This window comes from Orcinus orca, chromosome 5 (assembly GCF_937001465.1).
Source record: "Orcinus orca chromosome 5, mOrcOrc1.1, whole genome shotgun sequence".
NCBI lineage: Eukaryota > Metazoa > Chordata > Mammalia > Artiodactyla > Delphinidae > Orcinus > Orcinus orca.
Genome location: NC_064563.1, coordinates 42,142,632 through 42,167,116, shown reverse-complemented (window position 1 = coordinate 42,167,116; position 24,485 = coordinate 42,142,632). Strand labels below are relative to the sequence as shown.

The 24,485-nt window shown below is 39.9% G+C and overlaps 1 protein-coding gene across 1 annotated transcript in view; it reads left to right on the top strand.

Annotated features, from left to right (window-relative positions):
- VEPH1 (ventricular zone expressed PH domain containing 1) overlaps positions 1 to 23,878 on the top strand; it is a 211,604-nt gene extending 187,726 nt beyond the window's left edge. Inside the window, exons 12-14 of the mRNA XM_049709730.1 lie at positions 1,320 to 1,437; positions 17,962 to 18,098; positions 22,077 to 23,878. Coding sequence (XP_049565687.1) covers positions 1,320 to 1,437; positions 17,962 to 18,098; positions 22,077 to 22,313 — 492 coding nt within the window. The 3' untranslated portion in view covers positions 22,314 to 23,878. The remainder of the gene's footprint in view (positions 1 to 1,319; positions 1,438 to 17,961; positions 18,099 to 22,076) is intronic.
- Positions 23,879 to 24,485: the final 607 nt, after the last annotated feature.

Genomic DNA, 24,485 nt, shown 5'->3' with positions numbered 1-24,485 from the left:
TCACTTTAAATTTTCATAATACTGTTCGTATAGTTCATTGGAAAACTTTGCACTGGTCCCGCAAACCAATGATATTCATCCATTCTTGATGTTGGACTAGATTCTGGGGTTATAACTTGTGAACGCAGTAGGTATGTTTCTGCTCTCAAGGAGCTTAGAGTTTAGCATACTTCTCACCTGTGTCAAGAAAGGCAGACCTAGGGAACTTTGAGGTAGGATCTGGGTAGCCACTGATCATTCTCTATTTTAGATCCACTGTAAGCAGGGCTAACAATGCCTCCATCCCTTGGCTCTTGGGCATACTAAGAGCCGTTACTATGGGTAGAAGATGAGTGTGTGGACCAGAGGAAAGGAAATAAAATCACAGCTCAATAGACGACAAACAGAGAAATCAACTGGGCACGTGCAAGGCTAGAAAAGACATTAAATCCCTGCTAGGAAAGCAACTTTTTAAGAGTACAATTCTGACCACTCTGTAGCAGAGGCTATAAGTCATTTACATAATAGGAAAGCCTCAGGAGGATAGTAGAGCTATTTAATTTGGTTAAGCTAATAGTTTTCCATCCATTTACAGTGTAATGGAACCTCCCTTCTCTGCCTCTTAAACAGGAACACATTGGCAGGTTGCCACAGGGCACATAAAACAGGGGTGGTCTTCTTGGTGTGTCAATTCTACTCAACCATTTAGAGGGGAAAAGGTAATTAATTTACTGATAAGTAATTTAAGGCATTATTTTCCATTAAAACCAATGCAGCCATATAATGGACTAGCATGCAAAATTTGCATCCACTTTTAAGATAAGCATGAAACTAAAACAGGGCTGGAGCCAAGGGCTGAGGGATTAAACCCTCTCACACATTTTCTATCAGCCCCCTGTGAAGCCAACCTAATAAAAATAATTTTTTGGTATGAATAATTGATCCTCAATGTTATGTAAAGTGTAAATAAAAGACAAGTCCCCCAGAAGCATTCCTTTCAACCACACTGCCACTTGGATACCCCAACTTTTTAGAAATTCTGGAGCTGCTGTTAGATGTAAGAAAATTCTGCGCCACTTCACTTCCCCACAGCCTGATGCCCAGCCCTGGGGCCCATGCTCGCTGCGTTCCGCATTTAAGAGCACTGCCCTGGGAGAGTTTGAACTGGCTGCTGTGTTCCAAAATGGGCCAAGAGAGGTTTGCTCAATGCCCCCTCCTTGTGCCTGGCAGTGAATTTGAGCCCTGGACGTCCTGCTTCCATATCCCATTTTCCCCCTCTCAGAATGCTATGCGGCAGGCAGACCCACTTATGTTCTGTGTGCTTTGTGTTCCTGAAACAGGATCTGGACCAGGTACAGCTGCATCTGGAAGAAGTGAGGTTCTTTGACGTGTTTGGCTTCAGCGAAGCAGCAGGAGCGTGGCAATGCTTCATGTGCAACAACCCTGAGAAAGCAACTGGTAAGAGCCTCCCTCCCCTGGCTGCTGAGAATCACTTGTGCCCCTGGGATTTACAGGGATGCATGATCCCCACCGTTCTGGTTGGCTTTCTTCTTGCATAAACATCCTAAGTTGGCATAATGCACAGAGGTGTGCCTGACTGCCTCTGCTTCATGCTGAGAAAGGTATCTCACCAAAGTGGGAGTGAGAAAAAGGGAGGATGTTGAAAGGGAGAGAAACATAAACGAGAAATGAGCAAGAGAAACAATGCCTACAATTATATGGCTATCAAGAAAGTGGTACTGCCCATTTTGCCCTGAAAACATTCTTCATTTCGACCCCGATGACCCTGAGGGTTAGAGAAAAACAAGCATCCTGTCAAGAAGCCCAAGGAAACGAGACCACACTAAATGAGTGAATGGTTGCACAGGCCTCCTCATCTCATAGTCCTCCCTTACATTTGTGCTTGATGATTGAACTGGGTGAAAAGTGAGACATTTAAAGAGTAGGGAATTATTTGAGAAATAGCTTCATAGCTGGTTATTTACCCTTCCCTTCCTTTCTGCTGCCCAAGGAACTTGGTCTACTGACCTTGCCTAAAAAATAATCATTGTTGGTGAATCTGAGCCAAGCTCTATGTTAAACATGTCAGTATCTCATTAACCTTCACAGTAATCTCATAAGACTAGTACTAATATTATCTCCATTTTACTGATGGGGCAACTGAGGCACAGAGGGATTTGGGAACTGCCTGAGGTCACACAGGTAATAAGTTAACAGCGTCTGGATTTGAACTCAATCTGACTCCAGAGCCCACACTCTTAACCAACTCTCCATGCTCCCTCCCAGTTACGCTTGCTCCAGTCTGACCAGTGGAAATAGGTTGATAAAAAGTCTAATCTTCACGAAGTTATGCTGTCCTTGGGAACAGAATACTTTATCACCAATGTGCCCTCTTAGAAGGCATAGAGCTCTCAACACTGACACTGCTCAGGACCTGCAGTTTAGACCAAGAGAACGGTATTAAAACACTGTTGAACACAAACCACTTTGTAGATGAACCATCCTCTAGAGAGCCGTTGACTATACCACCTGTACCCATTCCTTGAATTGGGGGATTTTGTGCATCTTAAAGATCATCCATTGTGGCAAGTCTATCCTCTTGCTCAGCCAAGAAATTGAGACTGAATCGGGAAAAAAATGTGTTCATTTGGCCAGATGGAAATGTGAGGGGCTCTCAGAGAGGCACCAACTAAAATGTATTACCCCACAGAGATGGTATGGGTGGAAGAAGCTGGCATTAAGGATAGCAGCCTTCGCGAGGCACACATTGCTGGATGATTACAGACCAAGTTTGAGTTGATGCCAGAATGAACGCCCCAATTTTTAAAAAGTTAATTTGAGCAAAGAAGGAATTGAGGAACTGAATGTCTCCATTATGAAACTTTCTAATTAGACCTTATTTCACCTGTGAAAAAGACAAAGCATAAAAGAAACCTTATTTGAGATCATGGCGAAGTAAGGTGCTTATCTGAGGTGGCTCTGAGGGGCCCTTAAGAATTTCATTCCAAGTAAGCTGAGTCCTTACCTTAGTTCAATAAACATTGAATCGTATCTGGCCAAGGGAGGCTCAGGAAAGGGCCTGCAAGTTAAAAGCACAAAGTGCTCCTTTAATATATGTTTTCTCAAATTCACTGCCATGCACTTGAAAAGAACATTTTGCACATTCACTCGTTCTTATTTGTGTTTCTCACAGTTAAATATAGACTGAGAACATATAGCAATAAAAATTCAAACAAGGCCAAATATTTTATAGCAGAACATTCTGAATCAAAATGTTTGGTGCCGAAAACTTAGTGTGCTTAGGTTTCTTTTCTCATTTCCTTTTGCTCCATGAAAGGGGATTTGAATCTGAGAGAAATCCTATTTTAAATTATTATTTTCACCAAAAACTCTTGACTCCCTGAGAAGTTTATATAGGTTGTTGATCTAATTTTCTTATTTTTATATAGCATATAAATTATATATTTAAGTGAAAGGTCTAACATAATACTGCTGACACATATATTATTCATAGGGATGATATTTGCATTCATGTTATACTTAAATTGTAAGTTTAAAGGTGATCAAGACATAAATATTGGGAAAAAAATTTTTTTTTTCCAAGGAATAAATATTTTGTTATTTGGTTATGCACAGCTAGCATAGTACTTGGGTCCCATTTTTCATTTATGAAATGCACGTTTGTTGTTTTGTTTGAATGTCTTCTCCAGGCTGAGCCTTGGGATAAAATATGAATAAGATACAATATCTCTGCTCTGAAAGGATTCATAATCCAGTTAGGGCCAGAAGACATATATGGAAACATCTAACATACTTCCTTGTATGTTTTTAGCATGCAATAAATACCTGTTGAGTGAGTCAATGAATGAATAATACTTAGAAATGGAAAAGTCAAATACATCTTGAATATTAAAATGTTTCAAAATTGTGATTATGTGTTAATAATATCAAGTACATCACTATACCATACCCATTGCATTCTGGGTCTGGTGAATGGAGGTTGGTGCTTCTTTCCTCTTTGAGAGAAGTCACCGTGTATACATCAGAGTCTGCTTCCCTGTCTTTGCTCCTGATGTACTGTGCCCAAGTCCTGTTACTGCTCTGGTTTGGTGAGCGCTCCTGCAAGGCCCAGATGCCCTGTCAGCCTCAGGGAGGAGGGATCTAAAGAGATAGGATTGGTGCCTAGGACAAAAGGCTGAAGAAATTGCATTTGGGTTTTTTTTTTTTAAGGTATTGGCAAATGGTACAATGTTCTCAAATATTTGTTGTTCCAATATTTTCAATGAGGCCATTAGAACATTTCAGTTAGACATCAGGAAAGTCATCCTGAAATATAAATCCTTCTTAATAATGTGTAAACTAAACTGTGGGACTCCAGAAATTGACAGCAAATCAACTGGCTTCCATGGTCACTTTAAGGACATTCTCCTCCTTGGGTAAAAGTCACATCACCCCACCAACTCCCAGTCATCTTCCCATCAACTCTACCATCAACACACAGAAATGCACAGAAGTTTACTATTTGGTATTCAGAAAAATATTTTTTTTTCCAGTTGGGTGTGAAGTCAGAGGAAACTAAATGCTAGCATAGTGTAAAGGTCTTAAAATTATAATTGCTGGCATTTATCATACTAACTATGTGCTAAGTCTTACATGCATTTTTCTCACCATTATTGAGTCCATTTTACAGATCAAGAAACTGAAACACAGAGAGAGGTTAAGTACTTTTTCCAAGGTCACACAGCTACTAAGTGGTACAACTAGGATTTTAATCCAGGTTAATTCCTGAACCTGAAATTTCAATCTCTAGGGCAAATCCAAGTTAAGCACATGGAATATTGAAAATTACAAGAACAGTTATTTCATAATGTTATATTGCATTGGAAAGACCAAGGAGTGATCTACTGATACCTCTCTGATGACTTAATCTACTCAAAGATGAGCAGGGGGTTTGGTATGATAATGTGTGGGAAATGATTACATGTAGGAAATGGTTACGTAGAAGCTATTTCCAATCCCTCCAACTGCTGATTCAGTTTCTGATAATCATTTTATAAAAGTACAGAGTAGAAGGTTAGAAAGTCACTGAAGTAACTCAAGAATCCTCAGAGACTTGCTTGTTGGTGTTTATTGCCAATCCCATTACCCCACATGAATGAGAGAATAGAGGTTGAGCAAATAGATCAAACAGAACAGATCTATTTCTGGAAAACCAAACACATCCCTTTATCAGTCATCCTTGTGTCCTGGAACTACTAGTGCATGTTAACAGTAAGAATTAATCAGCTGGACCGTCCTGGAACACATCTGGCTGTCTATTCAGTCACATTGTTTTTTTTAAAGGAAGAAGAGGAACTAAATCGTGACTTTCACTCTTGTTTCTTGAGACACATGGGATGCCTTTGTTCTTACAGCCTACAGAAAACAACTCAGAGATGTCTTGGTTTTGGCACTTGTGTCTCCCTCTGTAGATCTGAGCACTCGCCAGTGTGATCACTCTCTTAGTCACTGGATATTTAGATATTGAATGTGATTGTCTGTAGGAGGTCTCCTTAGGTTATAAAAGAGAATGAAAAACATTTTTTCAGACAGACTTCAACCATCTATCTTGATTCCTCTTTAGAATTTGATTTCAAACATTTGTGCTATAAGAACATGCTGTCCATTATATCACATGGGCAAATAGAGATGGTTTCAAAATGCTATCAGGATAAGAAAGACCTCTGTCAGGAGATATTCTTCAGACACTAGAAACTGGTAACAGCAGTGTGGCTCTCCTTTGCTGGACACCTTCAGCGTGAGCTAGATGGCTTTCCACTCCAGACACCAACATGAAAATGGGCTAGGGACTTCCCTGGTGGTTCAGTGGTTAAGTCTCCGTGCTTCCACTGCAGGGGGCACAGGTTTGATCACTGGTCAGGGAACTGGGATCCTGCATGCCGCACGGCGAAAAAAAAAAAAAAGAAAATGGGCTAAATGACCTCTGAGGACCGAACTCATAAGACATAAATAGCCTGTGGGTCCATTAGTATGAAACTTTTCCATTTAATTTTAGTGCCAACTTTCACAGAACTTTAAGGGTGACAAAAGAAAACCCACTTTGGATTTATGCAGTGACTGGGTTTGTCTTATGATGCCTTCCCTCCTACCACAGTGTGTGAGCATGTTGTCTTCCATGTTAAATGTGGTTGGAGTGCCAAAAACAGGACAGTGGTTGGGCAGGATAACATCACATTTTCACATGTATATACTGTTAATGTCTCGGTTCATAAGACTGAACCCCAGACTGTTGTTCAAAGATACTTTGAATTAGTTAATGACAAAATAAATACATGCTCATCAACTCAGATAAGTTATTATCCTTATCCTGAAATCTTTTTCCCTTTCCCCTCTTCCCATCTCCCTGTTCTATGCCTCTCTGTTAAGCCTTCCCACACTCACATTCTCTCTCTGTCTCTCTCAAACACACATACAAACACAGACACACACACACACACAGACGTGCATACACACTGGCATACATGGACACACCACCCCAACAGAATAAACTCTCTCCTCTCTGTCCTTTCCGTTCTCTGCCCACACCTTCTGTAGTGTACACAGCACATTGCCATCAATCTCTCCCACTAGACAGTAAACTAGAGGTGGAAAAACCATCCATTATTTTTCTTTGTATGCCCTACCCAGTACCTGGCACATGGTAGCATTTAACAAGTATTTGGCATATAGATGGATGACGGAGTAATTCATGGATCATGTAAAGTGATAGGATGATGATAGAAGAAATAAGATTTGTTTTGAAATGCAACTTTAAAATCTAATTCTTTCTCAAAATTAAAAAAATAACTTACTAAACTGAAACCTTGAAATAGCAGCTTTTGCAAAGTAAGCTTTTATAAGAAGAAAATGTTGCTATGTACAAAGTTTCAACACTATATGGTTACCCAATTTTAATATTTTACTAAACGGTTTCAATACACACAGAGTTCATAGTAAGCTTGCTAATAACCTGTGAGCCTCTATGAGAAATAAGCTAAGATCAGTAGCCTAATACCCTGCAGGGGTTAATTTCCATTTTTCAACCAGCGTCACTATCCTAATCCTTCTGCCTTTCCATATTGGGTCAACAACAATCTTATCTTGGTAGGCTGAAAGTTTACTTGCAGCAAAGCGTGAATCACTCTGTGGTTACCCACAAACAAATCATCAGGCATTGAAATGTGTCCTCTTCCACTCAGAGAATAAGCCGAGTCACAACCCGTGGAGGAGGAGAAGCATGCTTTAGAAAGGCAGACTAGAGTGAATAAATCAGTCTCTATCACTTTACAGATTTGAAGTGACATAAGAATTTTTATGTAGTTTTCTAAAATAAAGAACTTAATATCTCTTAAAAGAGCTCTAGTCATCACCTTTCAGAGTAATCTTAATTTTTTATCTACCTATACAAATACATTAGGAATGAAATTTATTTTTCAGCCACAAGCTCCCCTATGTAAAAGACATATAAGTGCGTTTAGCGGCCACTGAGAATGAAGTCATCAAATACCTCATATTTTGCCTTGGATCTTAGCCCTTCCACCTTCTCAGAAACTCCACAGCGTAGATTACCCTTTCTCTCTTTTTTATTCAATGTCTCCCTCCAACTTTAACTCCCATGGGCTTTTAAACACTTTCAACTGGCTTAACGTCTCCTTTCCCTTTACCTACTGCCTCTCTCTCACCTCCTCTTGAAAGCCAAAAGAGTCCCGTCACTGCTCACTCTGAATTTCCTTGCCTCCTTCTCCTCCTGCTTCAACCCTCTCTAATCTGGCCTCTAAGCCCATTATCTCTGTGGTCATTTAAGGCCACACAGGTCCCAGGCACGGGGTATGTTCAGTCCTTGTGTCACTTACCTTAAGCAGCATTCAATTCTGTTGGCCAATTCCTCCTTCCTCAAACATTTCTCCCTTTGCCTTCTGAGACAGCACTCCTTGGGTCTCCCTCCTACTCTAGACACTCCTTCTCAGCCTCCTTTCCAGGCCCACCTTCCTCTATCCACCTATTCATTGTCAGAGCACCTCTCTTCCCCTCACTGTAACTCTCTCCTCTGTCAATCTCCACTGCTTCTGCGGCTTCAGTAACCTCTTCTATGACAAAACTCCCAAATGTGTATCTGCAGTCCAGGCCCCTCCTCTGATTGACTTCTCCCATCACCTGCTTGGTACTTCAAAGGCATCTCAAACTCAGTTCATTTAAATTAAAACTCATAAGGGTCCTGCCCTTGTCCCCTCCCCCCGCAAAAAAAAACAAACAACACTTGATTTTCTTCCAGCATTCCCCATTTCAGTAAATACAACATCACTCATTCTGATGCATCAGCCAGAGACCCACTGCCCTCTCTCCTACCCCTATCTAATCTATCACCCAGTATTGTGGATTTACCTTCTCAACTGTGCTCAACTCTGTTCACCTCTCTCCATTGCCCTAAAGCAAACTACCATCACCTCTAACCTAAAATAATGGCAATAGCCTCCTGACTGTGCTACTTGGACCTTCCAACCTCCTTCCCACATTGCAGCCAGAATGACCTCTTCGAGGCACAAATCTGATGGGACCACTCTCTGCATAAAACCTTACCATGGCTTCCCACAGCTCTTAGCTTAAAGACCAAACTCCGTATCATGTGCCTGAGAACTTCACATGCAACGTTCTCTCCCAGCCTTTCCAGCCTCATCTTGTCCCCAGTGCCATCTGCTCCTCTCTGCTCTGCCCAGAAGGAACTCCTTTCAGTTTCTTATACTCACCTCACTTCTTCCTGCCACTATGCTTTTGTATCTGCTGTTCTTCTGCTAGGAGTGCCCTTTCTCCCCTCATCACCTAGTTAATGTAGATCTTAGCTTTCCCATTACAACTCAGATTCATTGCCTTTCTATAACCTCCTGATTTATGCTAAGGTCCTCAAAGTACTTCGGAGCCTCTCCCTATAATACTTGATATACCTGTCATCTTGTTTTTTGTTGTTGTTATTCTTTCATTTGGTTGGCTTTTGCATGTGATTATCTGATTAATGTCTACTTCCTGCAGTAAACAAGTTCTATGGAGGGAGTCCCCCTCATCCATCTATCCTCAGCCCCTAGCACACAGTAGGTACTCAATAAATACCTGCCAAATAAATGAATGACCAATTTTGTATTTTCTCAAAAAATTTTTAGTAAAATTTTTCTTAGGCAAGTGGTGACAAAAAACTAATGAATGAATTCACAATAATTCATTGTAAGAGAAACAAGGTATTCATATGATGACATTTGCAGTGTATCTTTTGTGCCAAACGTATTCTTTGTATAAACAGTATTTTCTTAAATTAGCTCTTCTCAAAAGTACTATGAGAGATCATTTTATTTAACAGAGTAGTTATTGTGTGTGTGTGTGTATGTATGTCAAATACACACAGTGTTATGGTGTATATGATACAGATGAAGCTTCCAATGCAGACATTGTAAAACTTCTATTTATTGCCAAAAGGTTTGAGGCCAAGTGTTGAACCACACCAGATGGAAATTGTGTTAAGTAATTCCACAAAAGCAGTGTAGACACACCTTAGAATGCTCTTAAACACCAAGAATGTACGTGCATGCAGGTGGGACAATGGCTAACGTGTGCAACTTGTACAGCCCAAACAAGGTGACCCTCCTTATCACAGAGCTGGTACAAGTGTGTCAGATCTATTTTTTTCCATACAAAGAAAGCTGTACAATGTCAAGGCCGTGCCGGGAAGCACTCAGCATTTTAAACTGTCTAAAATCCTATGGTCAGGCGTTGCCAGCAGTACCTATCCATGACATCATATTAATGAGATGACAGCATGGGACCAACATGGGAAGTGTGTATGGAACCCTTTTTTTTGGAACCCTTTTTTATTCAAAGTTCAAGAATAAGGTTGAGCAATTCTCTCCATTCATTTCTACCACCCCTGATCTTTTCCCATTGGTCCCTGTCAGTCGTTACTGGGCAAGTCTGGGCCAGTCTTCTTTGATAGGTTCCCATAAGGGCACAAAGGTGACCATACTTACTGCTCAGAACTTACTGAGCAGGTTACCTTCTTGGCAAGTGGCCTTAGAATTTTTCTTTCACTGATGAAACCATAAGTAAGCCAAATTCCACAAACATTGATTCTGAACATTTTCTTCTATAACTCTATTAACTTAAGCCAAGGACATGCATGTGATCTTATACTGCTATCCTATTCTTTAATTTTATGGAAAGGTCATAACAATTTTCTTCCCACTATTGGTTTTGCAGTTTTACTATTTTGGATATTGTACGACCTACTACTGTCATCTACCATGAGGCTACTGTCATTTCCTAGAAGTTCCTGAGCTATGTTAGAATAACCTGGGGATCCTGTTAAAAACGCAGGGTCCCTCACCCTACCCCAAAATTTTGCTTCAGTAGGTTTGGGGTGGTTCCTTGTAGCGTGCATTTTAAGAAGCCAGCAGGTAATTCTGATGTAGGTGGCCCTCAGAACACAGTTTGGGAAACACTGCTCTACAAGCTTATAAAAGAGTAGTTCTGAGGCTTTTTTTAGAACAATATTTCAGTGATTAATAGAGAAGCCTAGAAAGCGGACTACATTTTGATGGGTATGAAATTACTGAGAAAGGAAGCCATTCGGCACATGTGAAAGTGCCCTCAAAGGGCTGCTGTCAAAATGAGTTTGTCCTTTTTTGGGCCCCACGCATCTTGTAGAATGTTACAAAATGGATGCTGGATGATACCGCCTCGTTTATTTACTACTGTAAGGAAATATGGGCTTCTAAAACACTGCCTGGATATTCATACGAAACATGCCATTTGTTACAATCCTCAGTGATTTCAGAAACCACAGATGCTCAGCCTACCAAATGTGGCTCCTATGACCTCCTCATTTAATGATTCTATCCCTCTTTAAGCATATCCTCTGTAATTAGAGTTGGCTTTATTAGAACTGGCACACATACAAGAAAATCAGTAAAACCATAGAAGGGAATTGAAGTAAAGTTGAGACTCTCAATACATAAAAAATAATTCCCCACAGACTGTACAGGAGGTGTAATTCCCAGAAGCAGTCATTTCAAGGGAAAAGTTTTTAAAAGACATACTTTTTCTCAGTTCTTCTTTTAAAACTAAATATTTGAGATTGACGTTTTTTCTTCCAGAATATGCCTTCTTTTGAAGGTATTTGTCTTTAACAATCAAGAAAAAATATCTAAGAATTCGAACATCACAAATTAAATTCACAACCGTCTTAATTATTCTTGTACAATGCAATATTTTCAAGACAAAAGTTGCATAAGCCAGAAAGCATACATATAAGGAACTTCTGGGTATGGATAGAGGTCGGTACAATGTGAATAGTAGTTAACAGTGGGGGACATGTCACCACCTACTGTCATAAGAATAAGCAGGAACTCTGGAATAAAAGGGAGCGACCACCAATGATGTGGAAAAGGCTCCCAGTGCAGCCCAATCCACTATTGGATTAGCTTGAATATGGCAGTCTTTGTGAACAAGTGGATCTGTTACTCAACAACAGAAGAGTTCACCTCCCTTTGGGACTCTTTGAATTGCTTGTGACACCTCAACTTCAAAGCCTGCAGTCCTTGAACTTTAAAAGGGTTTCCTGTCTTACTCTGAATTCTCTCACTGTTCCTAACACTTTAATATAGTATAGGTTTCATTACATCCTTAATTGGAGGGATGGAGATGGGTTTTATCCTAAAGTCATTAGGATATGGTATTTATAAAAACCACCTGTTCATCATCACAGTAAGAGATGTTGATGATTTTATGGTCATGATCATGATGATAGTAGCTACTATTTGTTGACCCCTTATTATGTACCAGGACTTAGTTAAGCAAGGCTACTGTTAACCTTTACAGCATTTTTGTGCCTTTATTTATGGTGGATGATGTCCACTTGGGGGTGTAGACTGAAACAGCAAAATTCGGGCTGAATTTCAGCCCCTACTTACCCCTTGGCTGAGTGTTTTTGTGCAGTGCACAGCCATTCACAGTGGCCCTGTTGTTAAGCATGACATCTTTGGAGAAGAGGAAATTGAAGCTCAGTGAAGTTAAACAACTTGTACAAGACAAGTCAGCTGTTAAAGTAACAGATTCTGGGCTTCAGCTGAGGTCTGACTCCAAAGTCACTGCCCTTACCTCATCAGCCCTAGGCCTAGGCCAGAGAAAGTCTTTGGTACAGCCCTGTATGATTTATTATAGTAAGGAGTAAACATGGCGTTCAACACACTATGTTTAACTAAATTATAATTGGCTAAAAACATATCCACAATTGCAACAGATCTTAAAACAAGGTGGAGACCTTGAATTATTGAGCTCTTGTGCTCTTGAGATAAAGGGGTTATATGACTACAGAAATTATTATTTTTTATGATGTTATGTTACAAAGTATTAGCTTCCACTTTGCACGATGTCCAGGGATCTTCAGGATGAGTCTCTTCTTGAATCTCACATCACATCTCTTGTTTGCCAAGCCCCACCAGGTTCCATCACAAAGAATGAGTGACAGTTCCTAGAATGCATTTCATGCCCACTCTGTCGGCCTCAGCCCTTTGCATATGTTTTGGGGTTTTTTTCCAGAATATCCTTCTTCACTTCACCTTCATCACTGCTATTTGTCCTTCAGAATTCAGCTCAGACACATTTTCTCCAAGAAGCTTTTCTGCTTCCTACACCCAGTTTAGAATAGGTGCCTCCCAGGGTGTTCCATTCTCCTTACTTCTGGCTTTCAGTTACATTCTGGCAGGAGATCAGAGGGAGGGAGCAGAGTGAGGTCTGCTTATTTATTCCCGACTCCCTCCCTGCTTGGTCACCGCAGGTTGACTGTGTCCTCAATCCACAGCCACAACTCCTGTCAGGCAGCGCTCTTGCATACAGGTCTCCTTCTGGGTCCTAACTGTTCTCTTCGCTTTCCTCTTCAGCCACAGAGGGGTGTTATGCCTCCTCCTGGCTCCTGGCCCCAGAGTACTAAGGTGCTTTTCCTACACCTTGCCCACATCTGTGTACGTAGTCCCTTTATTAACTGCCCTCAGTTGCCCAGCTTGAGGTGCCCCCGTTTCCTGCTGCAGCCATGCCTGATCCATAGCAGATCCCATCTGGGGTCTGTGAGGCTTCATGTCTGTGCTAGCTGGACCTTCACAGGCTCTAGGCCCCTCCTTGGTCCTTAAGAAAAGCAAGGTCCTCTCTAATGGGATTTCAGAAGAACTTTCAAATGAAGTCCAATATGGCCTCCCCATGACTATTTGATACCCAATCTCTTTCCTGGATCTTACACCAAAAAGTCTTGAATCGCCTGCCGATCCCCCACCTTCAGCTCATGACTTTGACCAAAGTGACTGCTTTACTTGCAGAAGAAGTGAACTTGCTTCCGAGTTCATTGATTCTTCCAGCTTCTTTAAGTTTTTTTCTTTTCATGCACTTTCCCTCACATGTCCCACTTGTTACCTCAGGCCTTCTCTGTACTCCTCCTAGAAGTTCCTTTCTCCCTTCTTCAGCGGGGGCCCAGCCCCCATGTCACCTTCTCCCAGCTGGAAGAATTTCCTTTCTTTGAGTTCTGTAATGCTTGGCTTTTACTTCTGCAGGGGCACTTGCCAAACTCTACACTGAGTTGTCAAATTCGTAAAATGCTTTATCTCCCCACAAGATGATAAATTCAAGCTCTCTCTGAGCTGGGCTTTATGACCCCCTCAGATCCAAACACAGTGCCTTACAGCTTATCTGTGCTCAAAATTATGTGTGAGATGACTGGATATCGTTGGTAGATCAACAGAGGAATATTCTTTCTTGCTTTAAGGTATCTGATCTGATATTATTTCACTCTTATTCACCAACTTTGTGTTGAGTGAGACTAACACCTTCAAATTTCATCTTTTATCAACATAAATATTTTCAACTCTTGGTGCACAAAAGGGATACAATTAATATATGACCATTTGTATTAGCATTCTAAAAGACTTTTAAGTTGATAAACATGGTAATAGTTTGGGTTCCAATTGCACTAGAGAATTCAGTTTAATATTCCATAGTTTTTTCAGCCAACTGATAATTTAAAAAAGGAGCAGATCCTGGTTGGTAAAGAATGTCTTAGCCAAATTGTGGTGCTTTGAATGAAATTATGTGTTAATTGGCAAGAGAGAAAATATTTAAATATCCTTTATGCATTATGTGCAAACAAGATAGTTTTAGACACACAATCATTCCCTCATAGGCTCATTCCACATGTTATTTTTCAAGTGGAATATGATCATCCTTAGAAAGAATTAGTTCCCTGTTTTGACCATGAAGAAACTGCAATATCATGTGAGAATTATTGCTTACCCAGGACATGCTATGGGCAATAGGCCTATTAAAAGGACACATGGCCAGTCACACATAAGCCAGACATAATTATAAAAAAAAATTTTTTTAGGACCTGGGATAGCCACTGGAAAAAAATTTAAGTCTTTTTTTTTTTTTTTTTGCCTTTTGAAACTATTTTTAAATTAATCCTACAGCTACAGATAGCCTGGCTTTTACATATTATCTGAAGCCGACTCTGATGCCTAAATTAAGGCCCTAACATGCAGCTAGTTTAAAGTGCTGCTAACATTTCCTTCCTAAAATCCTTTCCATGGACTTTTCCCCTGGGATCCACTTTCACTGGGCTACAGTGAAAAGTCTTCACTTAGCAGCATTTCTCCATCATCCTTCATCCTTTTGTTCTCCAGTAAGCCTATCATTTTCTCTGGAGTCTCTCACAGTCATTGTGGGCATGTGGGTATGTGGGTATGATATCCCAGCCACTCCATGTCTCAAACAATTCCCTCAACTATTTTGCCAAGTGCGACTTCCGTCACATACACTTAAAGTGAACCATTTGGACCTGCCTTGAGATTTGGATCTATGTTGAGGAGAAGTTCTTGTAGCTAATTCCCTATGTCAGATCTAGAAGGACACACGTGCTTAAATATTACCTAAACCAATAGTGATTTCAAATCAGCTCAGATATCATGACTATTTCAAATGTTTCTTTGAGTAAATATGGGAGAAAGACTGGAAAAATATTCTGTTATTAAATGACATTTCAGGGGCTTCCCTGGTGGCGCAGTGGTTGAGAATCTGCCTGCCAATGCAGGGGACACGGGTTCGAGCCCTGGTCTGGGAAGATCCCACATGCCGCAGAGCAACTAGGCCCGTGAGCCACAACTACTGAGCCTGCGCATCTGGAGCCTGTGCTCTGCAACAAGAGAGGCCGCGACAGTGAGAGGCCCGCGCACCGCGATGAAGAGTGGCCCCCGCTTGCCACAACTAGAGAAAGCCCTTGCGCAGAAACGAAGACCCAACACAGCCAAAAATAAATAAATTTATAAAAAAAAAATGACATTGCATTATATTAAATCATCTTACCATTAAAAATGGCAAGACAGCGATGTGGTTACAAAAGGTGAAGTACGTTCTTTAATAAAAGAGGGGGGCAGGGGTAGTAGTTCTTTGCTACTTACCTAGTGTCCTCACATAAATCTCTTTATTTTGATCTTTGATCTCTCAACATCCTTGTAAAGCAGGTGGGAGCGATTATTATTTCCTCTTTGCTGAGCAGAAATCAGTGGTTAAGAGGACTCGAATCTAACTCTTCTGAATTGTTATTCAAAAATCTTTCAACATTACAATTAGATCAGCATTTTTTTCTAATTTGAAAGCATAGGAAATGGGTGTTTTAGAAAAAAATTAATCCTATTTTTGGCTTGGGTTTTTCCTTGTTGTTACTTAGTTGCTTGTTGGTTTGTTTTCTCCTCTTGGACCTCCGTTGGACCTTCCCTTCCTCCTCCCAGACAGGCTGCTGCACTCTTCATGACTCAACAGCACGTGTTAGCAGACACTCATGGAACCCCTAGCCCAGGCCGACACTGTGAGCACATGGCAAGCAGGCTGTCCCTGCCCTCTAGGACCAGTAGCACGTGGGGAAGACATGGTGTCCTAAGTGCTTTACCTGCTGCACAAAGGAAGCAAGCACTGTGTTTATGGAAAATTTAAATTTGCAAAGAGCATACTAGCTTTAAGAAAGCTATAAATCAGATGATTCCTAGTAAAGCAAAGCAGAACACTGAGATAATTTTCTTGACATTGATTGTCAATGATTCTTGAGTGACTGCTTTCCATACCCTCTGCTATACCTAGTACTAGCCACCGTGGAGCATCGCAGAAAATGGGGGACACTTCTCATCACTGAAGCCTCAGATTAAATGCCACCTCAAATATGCACGCTCTTTCCTGACCACTTAAATGCATGTGCACCAACCCCCAAGTCACTCACTCTCTATTCTATCTTCATCATAACCCTATCACTATCTAACAATATATTTCATATGTTGTTTCAGTTATTAGCCTTAATTTGGGATTGACAATGGAACATCCAATTGACTAGTCATCAGACAAGAAGGGAAAAAAGCTAGATTAACTTTAATAGAACTTTGTTTATAAAAACTATACATTGCATTATTCTTAACCCAACAGTGCTGTTAAGGTAGACAAATCCCCTGTCTGAGGTAATTTTTTTACCTACGTTAGATAAGAGAAATGGTAGATGGGAAGGACAGGTTGTGTTCATATGGTTAAAGAGGTACTGTCCAAATTTCATAGTGATGAACAAATTTCATCACTTTCAAGGTGCTATGAAAATTGAACATTAATGTATATAAATAAATATTGTCATACTCCCCAGAAATCAGATGCTTTCACATGATTTTGAAATTTGAAGAGTGAATCTTACGTAGTTGGTAAAACAAATGGAATTCTTCAGTTCAACATTTAAACTTCTGACATTGTAACCGGACTTCTAATTCTATGGTTATGTGTAATCATACACACTCTACTTCAGTGTAAAATGAATCCATTCATTCACTCATTCGACAAAAATTTATAGACTCCATACTAGGTTAGATGCCTGATGTAACAATAGTGAACAAAGCAAAGACCCTGCCCTCATGGAGCTTTCAGTTGAATGGGAAAGAAAGACATTAATAAGGTAAATACCAATAATCATCTACAAATGATGATACCTGATAGAAAAGAAACACGCCAGTTGCTTTGAGAACGTATAGAAGACAAAGTCACTCGAGTCTGGGTTTGGGAAAGGTCTCCCAGAGGAAGCAACGTTTGAGTTGAAACATGAAACGATCAGTTTTTAACTAGGAGAAGATTCAAATATGGACAGTGGAGACAGAGTGTGTGTGTACCAGAGTGGAAAAATCATGTTCAAAAGAGTTAGGTAAGTTTGCCTTTGCCATCTGTTAAGGATTCAGAAAAACACATCTTTTGGAGCACTACATTGACTTTTGCTGCCAAATAGCTAAGTATACTTGGTTTATGATTATTTATAAAGTTATATTTCTAAGCAGTTCACGTGAACAGAATACCATGAAACAAAGGAGTTAGGAAGCACAGAAAGCTGAATGTCTGGATGAACCTTACAAAACTGCTAACCAGGGCTTCCTTGGTGGCGCAGTGGTTGAGAGTCCGCCTGCCGTTGCAGGGGACACGGGTTCGTGCCCTGGTCCGGGAGGATCCCACGTGCTGCGGAGCTGCTGGGCCTGTGAGCCATGGCCGCTGGGCCTGCGCATACGGAGCCTGTGCTCCGCAGCGGGAGGGGCCACAACAGTGAGAGGCCCGCATACCAAAAAAAAAACCAAACAAACAAACAAAAAAAACTGCTAACCAAATGCTCTTTTCGTGAACTATGTTCCTTTTGCAAATCTCAGTGAGGGCTTTCAACACTTTTCCATTATCATATCTAAATTGTGCATTCTTTTAGGGACAAAGGGGGAAGGTTAACCAAATTAATAATTTGTTAGCCCACTATCCAAATGTACTTACTGGGTCTGGTTCACTGTACAATTCTGACTTTTGATCACTTGCCAAATAAATAATGGAAAATAAATGCCTTGATCGTTCTGTTACCTTCAACAGTTGTAAATCAAGATGGCCAGCCTCTCATAGAAGGAAAACTTAAAGAGAAGCAAGTCAGATGGAAGTTCATCAAAAGGTGGAAAACACGCTATTTTACACTGGCTGGAAATCAACTTCTGTTTCAAAAAGGAAAGTCTGTAAGTACCCCTACCATCTTTTACACTTGCATTTTTAAGGTCTTGATCTCTGCCAGCTAGGCATTTTGTCTTGAGTTAAAAGGCCAATAATGTTTTCCTTCTCCATTTTACAGTGTCATTTTATTATATATGCCCCTTTGACTGTCTACTCTGTTCATTCCTATGTTAGTTGGTTCACTGTACCTCTTCAGTTTATTACGGGAGGGTTTTTTGGTTAACTTAAGTTTTAGAAGACGAACCACAGAAGGTGTACCCGGGGATCTCGACTTGAATACCGTACCTTCTGTTTCCTTGTGGATCACCTAAATAAATGTGTGGCTTATGACATTGACTCTGACTTCTTTTAGGATTGAAGGTTATATTTGGAGGTGGGGACCTGACAAAGGAGACAGTAGGCAGGGAGGAAGAAAAAAAGGCTGATTTATTTTAAGTACTTTTTGTAGTCAACCAAATTCAATTCTGATTAGGGAAAAATATTACTATCTTTCTTTCATTTAATATTCAGTTAATGAATAGAATAGAATTCTGAAAGAATTAATAAATATTCATTTAATATAATTTTCAATCTGAAGTAGGATGCTCAGTAAATATTCATATTCTGAATTTTCAGTGGGAAACTTGTGAAATAATATTCTATTGCAATCAACAATGCAAAGTTATCCCTTTCTTTTCAAATCAGTTTTATTTATCATTAAACTCTACTCATTACAGATCAGGGAGCATGAAATTTTGACCTACTTCTTGACCATTTTGAGATATTATAATAATAACTTATCAGAGCTTATCACATGCCACACTGGACTGCCTCTATCTATCTTCGGAACAATCCTTTGAGGACAGCACTATTGTTATTGCCATTTTATAGATGGAGAAACTGAGGCACAAAGAGACTGATAGGCTTGTCCAAGGTTAGAGCCAGTAAGGTGAGAAAGGGTAAAACTGGAGTTAGGCTCAGGCAATGTGACACCAAAGCATGTTCTTAAATGGGTACACTGTCCAGCTTCCCATGTACACTTAAAATACAGGCTCAGAGGCAAACCAAACTGTGTCTGAATTAATTAATGAGAGTGTTAAATTACTTAAAAATTACATTTCACTAAGAGCACATGCACTATATCTTTGGAGTGCTCGTTACAAAATTTATTTGAACTTACTACTCAACAGGAATCAAGTATGGTGTATCTGGATTATGACAAATTCTGATCAACGCTCTTTTAGTTAATAAGACTTCACATTAACTTTTTGAATGAAAAAGGACATTTTGGTGACATCTATTTTGAACTCATGTTACTTTCTTCATCTGTGTGTTTTATAAAATATACAGATGGGCTGAAGGTCTTTTTAAATGGGAATTATAATGGTGTGTTCAATTCGAAAAGTTATTGGCGGTTTAAGGAAACATTTTTTTAGCATAGGTTCACACTGAAGCATTTTTAAAGTGTTTAAAATGACCATTTGAATTTCCTGTCTTTATTAAAGAAATCAGAATAGAAGTTAAGATGCAGTGATTTTTCAGATCCCTCTTATGCATTAACAAAGTAGAGTTAGTGCATAAGAATGTTTTCCCTGAACTCAAATAATGACCTTTATACTTCTTGATTCGGAGCTTTTTAATAAAGTTTAGAGAATAAGCTATTGTATAATTGGCTAACTTATTTGACATCTTTATCAGGAAATAATGGTTTGACATTCCAGAAATATGACAGAACATTAGGCTCAAATATTAGGAAATAATATAATATAGCATGAAGACCACAGCAAAATCCCTCTCATCCCCAGGGAGACAGTAACCATGCAGTGGTCAGCAGTCCAGCTGAAGCTTCAGCCACATCATAAAGGGATTTTCTTGTAAATGAGGAAAATGTGCATTTTAAAGTAAGAACTAAAAGACTATAGTGTCTTATTTTTCACTCTTTTTTTTTTTTTTTTTTTGGCTGCACTGGGTCTTCGTTGCTGTGCACAGGCTTTCTCTAGTTGCGGTGAGCGGGGGCTACTCTTCGTTGCAGTGTGTGGGCTTCTCATTGCAGTGGCTTCTCTTGTTGCAGAGCATGGGCTCTAAGCACGCGGGCTTCAGTAGTTGTGGTGCGTGAGCTTGGTAGTTGTGGCTGAGTAATAGTCCATTGTATATATGTACCACATCTTCCTTATCCATTCATCTGTTGATGGACATTTAGGTTGTTTCCATGTCTTGGCTATTGTGAATAGTGCTGCTATGAACATAGGGTTGCATGTATCTTTATGAATTACAGTTTTGTCCAGATATATGCCCAGGAGTGTGATTGCTGAATCATATGGTAATTCTATTTTTAGTTTTCTGAGGAACATCCGTACTGTTTCCACAATGGCTGCACCAACTTACATTCCCACCAACAGTGTAGGAGGGTTCCCTTTTCTCCACACCCTCTCCAGCATTTTGTTATTTGTAGACTTTTTAATGATGGCCATTCCGACTGGTGTGAGGTGGTACCTTATTACAGTTTTGATTTGCATTTCTCTAATAATTAGCGATGTTGAGCATCTTTCCATGCGCCTATTGGCCATCTGTATTTTTTCTTTGGAGAAATGTCTATTTAGGTCTTCCGCCCATTTTTCCATTGGGTTGTTTGTTTTTTTGTTGTTGAGTTGTATGAGCTGTATGCATATTTTGGAAATTAAGCCCTTGTCAGCTGCATCATTTGCAAATATTTTATCCCCATTCTGCAGTTTGTCTTTTCGTTTTGTTTATGGTTTCTTTTGCTGTGCAAAAACTTGTAAGTTTGATTAGGTTTCATTTGTTTACTTTGTTTTTACTTCTATTGCCTTGGGAGACTGACCTAAGAAAACATTGGTACTATTTATGTCAGAGAATGTTTTGCCTATGGTCTCTTCTAAGAGGTCTATGGTGTCATGTCTTATGTTTAAGTCTTTACTCAATTTTGAGTTTATTTTTCTGTGTGGTATGAGGGTGTGTTCTAACTTCATGGACTTACATGCAGCTGTCCAGCTTTCCCAACACCACTTTCTGAAGAGACTGTCTTTTTCCCATTGTATATTCTTGCCTCCTTTGTTAAAGATTAATTAACCATAGGTGGGTTTATTTCTGGACTCTATTCTGCTGACATCAGTATTTTGAATTACTCTTTTTGTTTGATGCTCCTGAGATTTTTCCAAGGTGGACAATACACCATAGAAAGTTTAGGACGAGTGAAAACGATGCCTTTCCACTGCAAAGTGAGAGAAGGGTGATTGTGAAAGGGAGATGGGAAAGGAGGGTAGGCAAGATTCTCAAACACAGGTACATTCTCCAGTGGACAGAATGGGCTCAGGAATATTAAAGACCTGAAATTGCTTTAAAGAAGTATCTGACTCCTTAAAAATACTCATGCTAGCCCATCATGATGAATCTGGTGTTAGAGAGCTCCTTAAGCATCTGCTTTAATGCAAAGAAAATGTAACATCATTAAATATTCCTTCCCTTAATGTTTGTGGACAAATCATGCTTCCAAAGCTCAAGAGAGTTTCAAAAACAGTTTCATCGACTTAAACATTGGAACCCTGTTTGTTCAATTAATACCTCTTTCTCAGAGGTAACACAAAAGAAAATTAAATGTCAAGCCTGTAAAATTATCTCAGATTCTGAGTTAATATTACGCCAAATTGTACTGCTGCATTTTGCTCTATTAATACAGTGTTAATGTCAGTAGAAAATGACATAAAGTCAAAGAAATATGAATCAAGCATTTTTCCCAATCCCACTGTATAATAATTTTCTATAAATTGGCTATTTTGTTTCAACCCTAGATAGTACAACAAAAAGCCAGTTGCTCACTCCTTCATTTGCTCTAATGACTCTTTGAGGCTTTAGCACCCAAAATAACAAAGGTCGTAAGCCACATGAAGTGAAAGGATTCTGATCCTCTTAGAAAATTCTCCAGGAGCCAGAGATCTTTCCATACTGTTGAAAGCTAGCTCATGTTCTTTCCTTCCCATGCATTTCAGAAAGATGATCCTGATGACTCACCAATAGAACTCAGCAAAGTACAGAGTGTGAAAGTTGTGGCCAAGAAACGCAGGGACCGCTCTCTCCCTCGGGCTTTCGAAATCTTCACAGACAATAAAAGCTATGTTTTCAAGGCCAAGGATGAGAAGAATGCAGAAGAGTGGCTCCAGTGCATCAATGTGGCAGTTGCCCAAGCAAAAGAGAGGGAAAGTAGGGAAGTAACCACATATCTGTAGGGATTTGCAAGCCGACCTCACACCAGTTGTATACAATGGGCATTGCACTGTCATTGCCAATGTCAGGAAAAAGAGATAAATTCACCATGTCATGCTGTTTTTTATTAAATACCAATGGAGCAGTTTTCCCCAAGAATCGGGACCTAAAAGTGGCAAGATCCTGAGTACATTTCAGATCCATATGGCATTTGCATTAACTCCAGAACAGCTGTGTGAGGCATATGGGAAAAGGAGCTACAGATGGTATGAAGCCAGAAAGGGGACAGTAGGGATCTAGAAACTTCCATAGACATGTTATTGTACATTGTAAGAAAACAACTTTAAAAGATACCTGAACTACCTATCCTAAGGGAAGATTACGTACTTCTGATGAAAAATAATCTGTCAAAAGTATTAAAAGAAGGGGCTTCCCTGGTGGCGCAGTGGTTGAGAGTCCGCCTGCCGATGCAGGGGACACGGGTTCGAGTCCCGGTCCGGGAAGATCCCACATGCCGCGGAGCGGCTGGGCCCGTGAGCCATGGCCCCTGAGCCTGTGCGTCCGAAGCCTGTGCTCCGCAACAGGAGAGGCCACAACAGTGAGAGGCCCGCGTACCACCAAAAAAAAAAAAAAAAAAAAGTATTAAAAGAAAAAAAAACCTACAAGGAAAAGTCAAATTGATGAACACTGAGGAAAACCATATAACTTACTTACGGAAATATAATTACATTTATCCTCTCCTAATACAAGTGAGGCTAACACTTTGTAAAATGGTTCTCAAGTTAAGCCAATTATGTAATTAAATGTCCTTCAAACTCCTTATTTGATTATTCCTTTTAGGTTCATATAATATGATCTAAAGTTTAGATACTTGGATATTTCTCCTGCCCAAGGCAGTAAGTGTAAGCCAGGATAAGCACAGAAAACCATTTTCCCATCTTCAAAATATGTGTCATTTCCATTAAACTTTGAGATTTTAAAGTTCTATACGTTTCTTCTTTGTATTCAACACTTTAATATCTCCAAATTACAAACATTTATTGGTTTTTGCCATTACCCATAATTTAAAAAAAAATTAAGCTGTAGTAGACAGAATTCTAGAATGACTTCCAGTGACCCAAACCCTGGTATAACTTCCTCACCCTGAGTGTGGTGGGACCTATAACTTGCTTCTAACTAATAGAATATGGCAAAAGGGATAGGATAGTCTCTACCATGATTATGTTACATTACATGGCAAAGATGAAGGAAATTTTCCAGATATAATTAAGGTCCTTAATCAGCTGACTTTGAGTTAATTGAGAGGATATGATCCTGGGTGGGCCTGACCTAATCAGTTGAGCCCTTTGAAAGAGGGTGAGCAAGTCAGAGTCTCTCCCACTGGCCTTGAATAAGCTGCCACAAGTTCTACAGCTTCAAGGAAATGAATTTTGCCACAATCAGTGAGCCGCTTGGAAGAGGATCCTGAGCCTCAGATAAAGCCCATTCCCAGCCAACACCTTGACAGCAGCTTTGTGAAACCTTGAGCAGAGGACCCAGCTAAGCCATGCTTGGACTCCTGATCCATGGATACTTTGAGATAATAAACAAGTGCTGTTCTAAGCGGTTAAGTGTGTGGTCATTTGTTACGTAGCAATAGATAACTAATACAAAAGCTTACTTGTAATGCACATACAGGTTAATTTTTTTCTTTGAAATTTATTAAACATAGTCTAGTATAGAAACGTGGAGAAGGATTATAAGTGGTCAATACCCTGAATTCTACCCTGACTCTACTGCTAACTCACTAGGATAGGAAATATAAAAGAAACCAAGTTTGGGGAAGGAAACAATTCAATTTTAAGTTTTAACATAAAGTTTGAGAGTATTGTGAATCGTAGAAGTTCTTAGAAGTTGGAAATAGAATTTGGAACGTGAAAATTGGGCCTCGTCATATAAATAGATGGTTGCTGAAAATGTGGGATAAGATGGAATTACTCAGGGAGAATAAGACAAAAGAATTAATAAGGGCTTCCTTGGGACACCCAGGATTTAAGCAAGGAGGCTGATTAGTGTTCAGAGATGTTATAAACCAGAGGAAATAATGTCACAAGCACCAAGGTTTTCAAGGAAAAGAGAGAGATCAGCCATGTGAAATCCTGAAGAGTAATCACTTAACATAAAGAATGACTTTTGCAACCAAGAAGCAGTTGGTG